Source organism: Haliotis rubra, unplaced genomic scaffold (assembly GCF_003918875.1).
Source record: "Haliotis rubra isolate DU_JTF1 unplaced genomic scaffold, ASM391887v1 Scf66, whole genome shotgun sequence".
NCBI classification, from domain to species: Eukaryota; Metazoa; Mollusca; class Gastropoda; order Lepetellida; family Haliotidae; genus Haliotis; species Haliotis rubra.
The window spans coordinates 816,265-829,955 of NW_025767368.1; the positions used below are offsets into that span (position 1 = coordinate 816,265).

Here is a 13,691-nt window from a genome sequence, read left to right on the forward strand (position 1 = left end):
TTTACTGACGGGGTGCTCTAAACATGACGACATATGTACAATGACAAACTGTGTTAGTTCGACATTGAGACTGGGGCGGTGGGGTAGATGTGGTTAAGGCATTCGCTGGTACGCCGAAGACCGGGTTCGATTCCCCACATGGGCACTATGAGTGAATCCCATTGCTGGTGTCCCCCGCCGTGATATTGCTAGAATAAAAGCGGCGTAAAACTAAACTTTAGAACTCACTCACTCAACACTGAGGCATTGTACGGCCGCTTATTTCAATGTTGCAAACGATTTAGGAGCGATAACTCTGCATGGGAGCGATCATTTACTGCTTTATTATAACTGAATTTGTCCTATCTAAGCTGAAATAACACCTAGAATGTAGTATGTTATATGTTTTATATAATGTAATCTACTATTCAATATCATGTTATTACCAGGACTATTGATTAAGATTATAAATAAAACCGGTAGTTCAAATCCCCGCAAGGAATTCTCCCTTTCAAGATGGCAGCCTCCTTGCACCACATTTGATCATACAATTTGTGATTAGTTGATGTCCCACGTATGCGGTTGTAGAATTGTGTCACTGTACATAATACAGGCCATATGCAGGCGATGCGATTGTCGATATCCATTCGTTATTTATTTTTATGCTTGATTCTTGATGCTTGATGCTTGGCGTGTGCACCAGAACACAACCGGAGACCCTCGCCTGATACATTGATCAGCTGTTGACTGTTGGATGAACTTTGTCAAGCTTACCCTCAAACCATTCCACAGTACTTTTGTATTGTTTGGTTGAGGTAGGTTTCATTTATTGAGATATAACTCTGATGATCAGTATTTTATCGCCTGACAAGACACTATCACTAGGTTGAGTTATATTTAACTTAGATTTAAGTTGTGTACGTGTACGTGATGTAAATTGTGAAATTTATCTAATTAAATTTGAATTTGCTTTTCAATAGTAGCATCAAATAAGTTTCATGATCTATAGATCGTGTTCATAATTAATTTTCTAACATTTGCAGTTACCATGATTTTCTTCTCTCAGTCTTTCAGAACATTCACACTTTACTGTGATTACATGTTTGTTTTCAGTTACTAGTATTGAGATTTTACCATGGCCAAGTTCGTTCCTCCTCGACGGAAGAAGAGAGTATTCTGCAGTAAGGAATCCCCATTTCCTGTCCCTATTGAAAGCATTACCCATGAATCTGTTGGCCCTGAGCAGTGGTTCTACTACACTGCATACCTCTCGGGCAACACTGTGACAGTCAGGCATTCAGGAGATATCAACTTCTTGTTTAAAATGGTGAGTTGGTTGAGATGAAGAATTACCAGTGTGACCATAGATATAGAAACTTGTGTGTGATTTTGTTTGTTTATTGTTTTATGAAACATTCAAAAATGTTTCAGTAAATGATTTAATCTCACAACCAGTGCAATAGTGTTTCACATTCCATTGTAGGGTTTCTTTGGAAAGGGTAACCTGTCTCGATCACAGCCTGAATTTAATCACAGATACCGTACGGCACGTGTGCCGCACCCGGCTGATGTAGACAGCATCATCCAGCCCCGGGTCCTCAGTCACAGAGTGTAGGTGTTGGTTGTCCAGGTGCAGTCATTGATCAACAAGCGTGTGTAGTGAAATTGCAACACCTGGCTGCTCTACCAGCAAGTGGTCCCCCTCGTAAAAAATAGCAAAATAATGATCGTTTGTTAAACAACTTTTTTATTCGAGTGTCCAAAATTATGAGACAAATCATCAGAGTTGGTCTGTCGATTTCATGTGACTGTGCAAAATTTGGTATTGTTGCAATAATTAGATTTTATGTTAGTTAGCTATTCATCAGTCTCGAATCAAATCAAATGGACTGTAGTTGTAGTACTTTCTTTTGACTGCAGGATTTTATACCGTTTAAACATATTTGTTATTGACATACGATTTTCTCTCTGCATGATATGTCTCAAATACTGCCAATGTGACAATACATTTTAACTCACGCATTGATGTTATTATTTTGACCCCAGGTTCAAACAGCGCATAAAGTGGGCTGGGACAAATGTAGCTGATGAACCATCGGACTCTTCATCAGAGGAGGAGATAAGCATGATGGAAGGTCTGGATGATCAGGCCACAGCTGACACCAAGCCAGCCCAAGGAGAAGAGGTTATACACTTAAGTTCAGAGTCATTCACAAAAGGCACTGAATTCAAAGATTTAGAGGAGGAGGAGGAGGAGCAAGCAGATGTCTGGACTGACAAAAAAGCAGATAAGACTGAAGCATCATGGGACACAACAGAAGATGCCGAGTTCTGGGGGATGGGCGAGAGTGGGGGTGTAAAGCAGGAGAAGGTGGGGATGCTTGGACTACAGAAGGGGCAGATGCAGAGTTCTGGGGGAGGGTGGGAGTGGGGATGTGAAGCAGGAGAGGGATGCTTGGGGTGCAGAAGGGGCAGAAGCAGAGTTCTGGGGTGTTGACAAAACTGAGAGTGTGAAGCAGAAGGTAGGAAACTGTGAGGAAGAACAACCTGATAAGATGGAAGTGAGGGAGAATCCAGATGAAGACAGGCTGAAAACTGGAGGACCACCAAACTCAGAATCTGGACTTACTAAAACAACTATGATAAATGCCCAACTTGATGCCAGCCATAACTGTCATAATAAAACCTGTGATATGAATTCTGTGGCAGACAATGGGTCATCAGATAGTGCAAATGTAATTGACGTGCAAATTTCAAATGCAGAAACAGTCCAGACAGAGGCAAATATTCCTGAAGGCAATACATTACCTCCAGAGGTAACTAGCCATATGGACTGTATTCAGGAAGATGGTATGCAGCAGGGAGCTGCTGAAAATGGTCAGTGCAATGACCTTGACCCTGTAGAATATGACCCGTTTTGTGACAGTGATGACTGTGATGGGGATGTGTTTGTGATGGCAGATAGTGATGACGGTAGTCAGACGAGACAAAGAAAGTCCAGAAAGAAGAGATGGCGTCCTGTATTGAAGAAAGACCCATACCCAATTGTGGAGCATCTCCTGCTCAGCTTTGAGGAAGTAAGTTTGGGCTTTCCAACAACATTAAACTGACCTAACTGAATAACTATCCAGGACCCGTTTCACAAAGCTATCGTAGCGCTACAACTGTCGTACCTCCTATACTGTAACATAGACTTATGACAGTCGAAACGGGGCCCAGGACCCCATGTCTTAAAACGATCTTAGCACTAAGATGATCATAATTTCTATAATTATGCATTCACTTAATATATTGGGAAGCACTGACATCACTTTGTGGACCAGATCCTTGATTGTGCTTTATCGCCCAATCAAACAGTCTCATAGATAAAAGTGTTCAATAGACGTTTAAACCCTCAGTCACAGATGATTAAATATTATCAACATGTTTATGGTTATTCTAATTTCACTCATTTGTTTCTTCCAGACATTTTTTCTGTCCTATGGCCTGGGGTGTTTGGTAGTGACCGATGAAAAACAGGTAATTTGACATCTGTTGCATCTCACTGTCAGAGTTATGCCCCTTAAGTACCACTGCCATGATTTGCTGGTTTGAATCCCACATTATTATATGCCTTGAATATTTATTCCTTTGCCTATTGATAATGTTTATTGTGTCAACAAGTTTGTAAACCTCTATCACCTGCTGGGTTAGAATTGTCCTTTTTCAACTTCTTTTAAGTTTCATGATTATTTCAGTTTGTTTTGTCAGCCTCCATCTTAAAGAAACAAGGCCAAACAACTAGTTGATGAATATAACATAAATATACTTAGGACTACTTAATATTGCTCTGGATGATGAAATACAGAGGATGACAAAGAAATGTGTTCATGAATTTCATATTTACACAATCAGTAAATGTCCATGGCACTTATAAATACTATCCATCACCAGCAACCAGCTCCAAGACCATGAAGAGTGGTGACAGTTTAGATATGAGTGTGTCATTGTGTACAGTGAAAAATATGGATGATCTTCGAGGAGGTGAAAGTCAAATACCCTACATTATAGTTTATAAGATAAAGGTTTGTAACTGTAACCATGGTAACTGAATGTTTTGTTACTATAGAAGAACCTCAATCTGTCATCTCTATGGCAACGGTTCTGTTCGTCTCGAGATGACTTCTGTGCCAACTATATTGCCTACCACTATTACCGCAGCAAGGGATGGGTGCCGAAAACAGGACTGAAGTTCGGATGTGACTTCAGTGAGTATTGAATACTAAGAGCTGGTGACACTCTGACATGTTTTGTTCCTCATAATAAAGAATATGACATCCATTAGTCCTCTGTTGGTATTTATATGTGTATTCGTTCTAAACCCCACTAACAATTGAAGACAACCTTGAGACTTGCAAATGTGTACATGTCTTTAGTGCAACTAGGTACACTCCAGGCAATATAAGACTGACCCCTAAACACCAAGTCTGTTGTATGGACTGTTTACACACCATACTGACCATCACATGGTGTTTCTGCAGTAGTGTACAAAGAGGGACCCCCCTTCTACCATGGTAGCTACTCAGTGCTGGTCCGACTCGTGGATGAGGAGACGCTCATTGAACATCCTGAATACACCCACAGACCTCTGTCATGGATTTCCCTTGCTGGACTCAATCGCATCACTGAACATGTGGCCAAGGTAAGGACAGTCTTGATCTGCATATTGTTTTACACTTATCCTGTAGTTCCTCGTTTGCCTGATCCAGACTGTTATTTAGGTTATAGTAGATCATAGTCATAGTAGACTGACTGACTGAGTTTAGTTTTACGCCGCTTTTAGCAATATTCCAGCAATATCACGGCGGGGGACACCAGAAATGGGCTGCACACATAGTAGAATATCTTATGATGTCATTGAATAATTCCAGGCTAGATTAGCTGCCCAATAATAACTATGCTTGTCATATAACTCTATGAAAATGGATCAGGTGGTCAGGTGATTTGGCTGATATAGTCACAGGTTTGTCTGATCCAGACTGATCAACAGATTTATGTAAACTGTAGTGTATATGAATTGTGGGAAAATGTTTTACCCTTTTTAGTATGAACATAGTATGAGGTTGGAAGGAAAATGGATTATTGATTGTTTACAAATAATTTTGATGGGACATACAAAATATTTGGCCTACTAACTTTCTGTATTTACTTGCTACAAAGTTGAAGTAGGTACCAGTTCATCAGCCGAGGATCATTATCTAATCATAAGGTTTATGTACTACCATCAGTCACTGATTATGGTCTTGACAGTTAAGGATCATTGTCAGATATTATTTTCAAGGGTGTACCTGCTTTCTTGATGATTTGTAATAATAGTGAGTGAAAGTGAGTTGGATTTTATATTATGGTTTTAGCAATATTCCGTCAATATCACGGCAGGGGACACCAGAAATGGGCTTCAGACAATGTACCAATGTGGGGAATCGAACCCAGGTCTTCGGCATGACGAGCAAACACTTTAACCACTGGGCTACCCCACCTCCCAAGTGAAATAATAATTAGTATTGATAGTTTTGATTAAGATAAGATAAGATAAGATAAGATAAGATAATCTTTATTGTCCCAAGGGAAATTTGTTTTGCATCATACGTTCTCCAGATTTTCATTCATAAAGCAGCCATACATAACATTGCAATTGGTAATCATGAAATAATCAGGATATAAATACATCAATTTAGTACACAAATATAGATATTGAATAGAATTGTGACAATAGACAAGTCAATCACAGAATTTGTTGTTAATGCATCTAATACTAGCTGGAACAAATGAGTGGCGAACCCTGTTTGTTCTAAAAGTCGGCAAACGCAGCCTGCGTCCAGAAGGTAATACTTAATATTCAGAAAATTTTGTTTGCCTTTTTTTAAATTTGCTGCTCATAACAACTGCCGATACTTTCGATAGGAAGCCAAATAATTTTATACGCAGTGTTTACGATTTTTGAAAGTTCGTTTTTATTCTGAACAGACAGGTTCCCGAACCAACTAAAGAAATTAAAGTTTATGACACTTTGAATAAGGGTTTTGTAAAATAACATCATGGTAGTTTGGTCGATTATAAAATGTTTCAACTTCCACAAAAAATGCAAGCGTTGCTGTCCTTTTTTATATATTTTCTCAGTGTTTTCGTTCCAGGAGAGTTTCGAATCTAAGATAGTACCCAAATATTTGTATTCAGTTACTCTTTCGATTTCCGTATCTTCAATAGTTACAGCATTTATTGTTGACATAAATCAATCCTTTAATCATTGTAATATATTGGAAGACATTATTTACACACTCTTGTGGTACAGTGATCTACCGTTGGTCAACCCAACTCAGCGACTGTTTCTATTTACAGGAGCTGCTGATGTGTTATGTTATAAAACCAAGGGGAGTAAGTGAGGAAAGTCTCATGTCTCCGGCCTGCATACCACAGTTTAAAGTTCAGGTGAGTGTGTTGTCCTGGTGGTTGTGTAGACTGTTGTATTGTTCACCATCACTACACAGGAAGCGGAGTATCCCACTCAAACCCTCATTAGATTCTCCAGTCCCTCAGGCTAAATTGTTTATTTGATTTGTCTCCTCACCAAATGATGAGCTGAAAGTTCTGGTGAGCATGTCACTTGCAATATTTGCTGTAATAATCACCCTGCTCCAATATACACCCCCTGACTAACTTGTAGGTTTGATCTGTCAGCAATCCTTATACGTGTAATAATCACCCTGCTCCAATATACACCCCCTGACTAACTTGTAGGTTGATGTGTCAGCAATCCTTGTACGTGCTCACCAGTGACACCAAAATACATGTAACAGTCCATGTTTTCTATTTGTGTATACTACAGATGGTTTATGATGTTCATAGTGGGAATTGACTGTGAAGATCCGGATTAGAATTGATCTTCAGTAACCCATGCTTGTCGTAAGAGGCGACTATTAACGGGATCGGGTAGTCAGACTCACTGACTTGGTTGACACCTGTCATTGTATCTCAATTGCGCTCATGCTGTTGATCACTGGATTGTCTGGTCTAGAATCGATTATTTACAGACCGCAGCCATATAGCTGGAATATTGCTGAGTGCAACGTAAAACTAAACTCACTCACTCACTCATGATAGGAATCAATGTATTTGCAACAGAATTCTTCTTATAAGTATAAGAATATTCTCATTGACAAAGAAATATATTTTTCAATAAGTGTCAGGTATGTGGACAGTTTGTCCTTCATCTTCTTATATGAATGTGTCCTGGTTCCAGGAAATCCTGGTGACAAGATGGGTGTCATCACAAGAGAGGCAGGAGAAGGAAGTTGAAGAGTTCCCTTGACCTTGATGACTGTCATCACATCCATGACTTTGAGAAATGCCAACGCTAATGCAGCCATTGGCAGCGTGAATGCTGGTTGCTGCCACAGCAGGATTCAGACGTTAATAATGGAGACACTGAGTTGTTGAGAGGAGAGGGTCCAGTTCATCCCCATCATGACAGCAGAGAATCAGCCAGAACACAGTGTACCCACACACTCCTCATCGGGCTCTGATGACAGTGCTGACAGAGATACAAGCATGGAGTACTGGGGATTTGTTTGGCCCAAAATGCTCTCAGAGAGGAAGCAGTGTGCACTGGAGACTTATTTGCCCAAGTATTTCCTTGGAGAGATAAGCATCATGTACTGGGGAAGTTTTTGCCCCGAACCAAAACAGAGATACCAGCAAGGACAGTCTTGACATCTGAACTAATGAACTAGCAGGAGACAACTAAATTGTGCTAACAACAAGTAAAGATCCTCTGATGGTAGTCCACAATTTGCTACCAGATGAATCTGAATAAAACTGATTGAAAATTGTAAACATTTTTGTCTTCATCAAGCAGGACAAGCTCCATACTCTTAGAACTAGTCCTATATTATTTCAACCAGTCCTCTAAATTAGTCTTTGATAAATCCTTACTCAGAATAACCTGAGAAGATCCGCGTTAGAATTGGTTTCAGCAACCCATGCTTGTCATAAGAGGCGACTAACGGGATCGGGTGGTCAGTCTTGCTGACTTGGTTGACACACGTCGTGTCCCAATAGTGTAGATCAATGCTCATGCAGTTGATCACTGGGCTGTCTGGTCCAGTCTATATTGTTCACAGACCGCCGCCATAAAGCTGTATTGTGTGTGGCGTTAAACAACCAACCAACCAACCAAGCCTTACTCTCAGTGACGCAATGTTGGAAGCTGTTGCCACCAGACTGACTGAATAGTGTAACATGAACACAGCAGGTAGGAAGTGTGACTCTTTCCTCCCAGGTTCTAGGAGACATTAATATTAGTCCAAGTAGCATGTGTTTCAACCCACTATACATCTGGAAGTGTTATATGTGAGCAGATATATACTACTCAAAGAAGTTGAAGAACACTATGTATTCCTATGACAGTTGTTAATCTGTCATGGCTTTATGTGTTATAAAACACAGCCTTCCAATGTGTGGAAGTTCCTTAACCTGTCTTGAGTAGTATATAATTGTACTAATTCACTATAACCATCTCATTTGGTCCCGTTTTCAACTATGTCTCAACACCTTCCCAACACAAATTACCAGATGTACCCTAGATTGTACAATAAGCAGCCTCTAGGCATGAGTTATTCTCATTCATTTTACTATAGACCACATCTAAGAACCCACACACAACCCCTAATACATACTAAACCTAATAATGTGCCTATATTTCCAAACCCCGACTTGGACTTACCAAACAGGACTGCTGGGTCGATGGTAACAGAGTTGAAAGAGAAGTGTGAAGCCTAGACTTGAAGCACTGACGAGTTGGCACTGAGGTCAGTGTGAGAGGGAGTTCAACATAAAAGCAACAGCGTGGTGTAAAGTTTAGGGACTTGCTCCTTCCTGTTACTGTTAGACAGAAGAGTAGCCAAGAAGATTATCCAAGCACAGGAAAACAGCTGCCACCACTTTAGGAAATGTCGGGCAATACAATAGAACATATACAGTAAACATCATTCATGGGAGAGTCCAGATCATTTTTTAAAAATGCATTTTTGTGTCACAAAAGCTCATCACATCGGGTTCTAAGGTTCAGGGTGTTGGCGATGTCTTTATGTTTTTAAAAGAATTTCGTGATCGAGCGGTAAATATGTTTCATCAGGAATGGCATTTCACTCTAGAAAGTAGCTCTCGTTACGAATTATATAGAACATTTAAAAACCTATTACAACCTGAACTGTATTTATCTAAACTTACTTTTAAGTGTAACAGAAATATATTTGTCAAATATAGGACAGGTTTGTTGGACTTAATGGTAAATAGAGGCAGAAAACTGTCCATCCCAAAATCTGAAAAATCTTGTCCTTTATGTAATTTTTCAGTAGAAGATGAACTACATTTTACCCTTGACTGTCCATTTTATGAAGATTTACGTTACATGTATATCCCAGAACGTTATCTGTCGGAACCACCACTGTTAGCTTTTACCAGTTTATTAACAACTAATAATGATTCCACCCTACGTAATCTAGCTCTCCATGTTAAATATGCATTTATTCGTCGTAACGAGCACTTACAGTTAACCATGTCTTAATGTATGTAACTCGCTTGTATAAGGGCCGGTGGCCTAAATACAATAAACGATTGTCTTGTCTTGTCTTGACTCCTGATAGGAAATGTCCCAGTTTCTTCATTTCTTGAGCATTTACATCATTTGGTAGCAGACCCAGGTGATTTTGTTGAGCGATTTGTAACCAAGGATGAGTTAACCACTATCATCCAGATAATAAACAACAGTTAAAGAAGAAGATACCTTGAATATCTCCTCTTCCGAAGATGGCAAAGTCTGTTCTATTTCTTAGCTTTGATTGTGCTTCTTCGTGGTGCTGACAAACCTACCATCATAACATAGGCGAAGTAGAATTTCGATTGGCGCCCCTAGGTTTTGACCAGGGGTGAAACTATGCACATCAAACTGCGGCGACTGTGCCCAACGGCATCCTCCAGTCGGGACTTGGAATATAGCATTAAGATTAAGATGTGTCGCAGATGTCGGAGCAGAGACCATATAATATATCATAAGGTCGGAGTAGACAGCCTCTGCTCGGGTACTGTCACCCCTTTATTGGCAAGCAAAGGATATGTGGTGAGTTATTGTGTAGCCAACTTTAATTCAGTGCCACGTGTTAGCAAAGCAAGAGTTCAGGAACATCGGGCGTGGAGAATAGTTGGATGGGTGCCCGAGTTGATGTGTGCGATGTATGTGATGTAGTTGACATGTGATGTTTCTGTGCATGGTCGTACATATAGTCTAATACATTAGTAAGCTTATGTGCCCTATGTTGGGCCAAATATACTTCTCCATTCAACCTTCATCACCCTCAATATCTTTGACAGCAGAGTCTACTGAGTGCATTCAGTTGACTCTGTCAATACCCCGCCATCCCATTGCGATCCTTCGTCGCTCATGGTCATAAGTTTCACCATTCTTGATTACCCAGTGTATCATATCACATAGAATTGAAGTACAATGGACTGGATAAACGAGGGCGGGACATTCCCAAAGTGGTATATGTACACTTTTATTCCTCCAATGGAGAGTACAAGGGAATGTGAGATGAGTTAAGATAAGTTTAAGTTATAGAATATTCATGCATTACAGGTCGCGTAGAGTCCGTTAACAACAGTCAGTGTGTACAGCTCAGTCTCCTCGCCCGAGAGCAGTACTGGGGGACAGCAGGCTGCACACCAGGTCCATATCGGTCTTGTTGTGTAGTTCCACGCTCAACTCCACTGGGCCCACGATGATAATGTCACACCAGAGTTGGTCTCTGCAGCCAGCACAAGCTTCACACGATGTTAGGACATGGATCAGGAGGTCTGCACAGTTCACACTACATTTATCACAAGGTCCATACACACGGCAAGGACGCCAGAGAGCACACATTTGCACTATGAAGAAGCATTGTTGTTTCAAGAAGGGGTATCTTTTGGCAAGTAGCCACGCTGGGTGTGGTTCTATCGAGGGGTGTAATGTCCTGAAGTGTCTGAGATCTGGATCTGATGCCATTCGTTGGTTCCAGGAGGACTTCTCGTATTCCATGACAGAATCTTTTACGATCTGCTTCCAGGAGGGTTGACTCATTAAGATGCCGGAGGAGACGAACTTATCAAGAAACTGCATCAGTTTGTGTCGATATGTGATTCTGCCGAGTACCATCCAATCAGGGAGTTACATATGTCAGATTTAGTAATTTTGGGAGCCCCTGACACATCTTTAAACAGAATCGCTGTGCCCTTTCGACAGTGATAATATCGCCCTTTTTCAACCCTGACCACAATTCGCACCCAAACAAGGCTTTGGGCATACACACAGACTTGACAAGATTGGAGCTGGTAATTGGATTCAAACCACTGTTGTGTAAGCCTGATTTCATCAACATCATTGCAGCTGACTTCATCTTCGAACTTGCGTTTGATGTTCGAGTGTGGCTGCTAAGGTGTGAGTCGAGAAGAATGCCAAGATGCTTTGTGTTGTCCACTTCAGGTAACTTCTTTCCGTAAAGTTTGATATTGCACTTGGTATTTCTTTGCGGATTGGAGACCAAGACGTTGCTTTTTGAGGGAGGGAATGTGAACTGCAATTTGGCACTGTAGTTCTGACACTCTGTTACCATGGATTGTAGAATAGCTGTGATAGGACTGATCAGTGAGATATCATCTGCCTGAGTTGGTGCAGCGAGGTGGAGATCCAGTACGAATGCTCCCTTCTTAAGATGTGATAGGTTTGTCAGAAGCTCGTTGATATAGACCAAGTAGAGCTTGGCAGAAAGGACGCTACCTTGCCTCACTCCACGGTCGAGTTTAAACCAGGATGAGTAGGTAAAGCATATATTAGAAGTCTATGGATTTGGATTTGTTTGGCAAGAACAGATGGTTCGAAGTGAAACGCTATTTTTAAATGAATTTCTTGGTAGACTCAAAGTTTCGTATCAACAGGACTGGCATTCTGCACTAATAAAAGGCACAAAAACATTTGGATACACATTGTTTAAACTTATGTTCGGTGTTGAATCTTATATCTTCATAGTTAGCTATTTTAAACATAGACTTGCGCTTGCTCAGTTTAGATCGGGGTCTCATAAACTACGAATAGAAACTGGCAGGTATATTGGTGAGGCTAGAAATCACAGATTATGTAATATCTGTAAATTGCCATATATAGAAGATGAATATCACTTCTTACTTATTTGTAATAAATATCAAGTATTGCGGCGACTGTATATACCTTTACACTTTTATGAATATCCAACAATCCAAAAATTTAATACGCTTCTGCAATCATCAAATGCAAGCATCTTAAAACATTTATCGGCATATATATATATCAAGCTATGTTACTGAGACAGTCCTCATTATAACATATTTTCTCACTCTGTAATTCTCAAAGTGTAACCTGTGCCTATGGCCTATATTACTTTTCTGAAATAAACCACCATTAGGTATTGTTGGCGAGAACACAACTTTCCATTCCAAAGTATGTATTGCAGAAAATGCGCCACACACCTGGATGAATGTTCAACTCCTTCAGCTTCCAGAGTAGCCCATCATGCCACACAGTGTCGAAGGCTTTACTACTGTCCAAGAACACCACTTTCAGAGAGTCATTCCGTTCCTTGTAGTGGTAGACTGTCTCCTGTAGGAAGAATGATGCATGAAGAGACGAGAGGCCTTTCTGGAAGCCGCATTGCTGAAGATCAGGGAAATCTGTGGAGTCTTGAAATTGTGGGATCCGTTTCACTATGACCTGTTCAAAGAGTTTTGAAATAACAGGCAACAGAGTCACTCATCTGTATGAATCTAAGGACGTCCTTGGTTTACCTCCGCCTTTGAAGATTGGGATGATGATACCTATCTTCCACTGGGATGGGATAAAACCTGTGGTGATTATTCTGTTGAATAGTTTAGAAAGATAACAATGAAGAGTTGAGCCTCCATCAACCCCACAGGCCTTGTTATTTTTCAGAGATTTGCAAAGATTGCTTACCTCAGACTGAGAGGTCAGAAGGCTCTTGACGTCGATTAACTTGTTAGAGGTACAATGTTTTAGTTCAGCAACTCTGCCTTCTAGATAGTCTTTAAAGGGTAAACGAGGGCGGGACATCCCCAAAGTGGTATGTTTAATGCTACACTTAGCAACATTCCAGCTATTTGAAGGCGGTCTGCAAATAATCGTGTGAACATCCAGTGATTATCATCATGATCATCGGTCACCCAAATTGGATACAATGACATGCAGACATCGGGCCTCCCCAACAGATCCATGTTGTTTATCGCTGGTAGTAGCTTACGAGAAGCACTAGTTGTTGAAGATCAGTTTTAACAAGGAATCCTCACGGGATCAGAAGGCATCCATAAACAGAGGTACCTTGGAGCACGGGCATTATTTTGTAATCACATCTTGAGTCCCTGTCGCGATGCTTAGAATAGTAATGTAAAAGTTATTGGAGTTCCCACAGAGATGGTTCAGAGACGAAAAAAACCACTCCCAGTATATCTCGTCTTGGAGTCCCTGCCATGATATTCAGTATAGCGGTGTTAAACAACACTCCCATAATATCACTAACCTTAGTGTGAACTGTAACTTCTCAACTATTTCAGTCAGATAAGAGCCAATTCCCATATCTTATCATGTAGGATAT

At 40.5% G+C, this 13,691-nt stretch overlaps 1 protein-coding gene across 1 annotated transcript; it reads left to right on the forward strand.

Annotated features, from left to right (window-relative positions):
• Nucleotides 1-491: 491 nt before the first annotated feature.
• LOC124257425 (tRNA-splicing endonuclease subunit Sen2-like) lies at nucleotides 492-7,851 on the forward strand. Its single transcript, XM_046691475.1, is given in 10 exon segments — nucleotides 492-794; nucleotides 1,093-1,306; nucleotides 1,463-1,590; nucleotides 2,026-2,380; nucleotides 2,382-3,056; nucleotides 3,445-3,498; nucleotides 4,088-4,226; nucleotides 4,500-4,660; nucleotides 6,358-6,447; nucleotides 7,259-7,851. Coding segments are annotated over 9 exon segments (1,863 nt in total). The 5' UTR covers nucleotides 492-794; nucleotides 1,093-1,114; the 3' UTR covers nucleotides 7,328-7,851.
• Nucleotides 7,852-13,691: the final 5,840 nt, after the last annotated feature.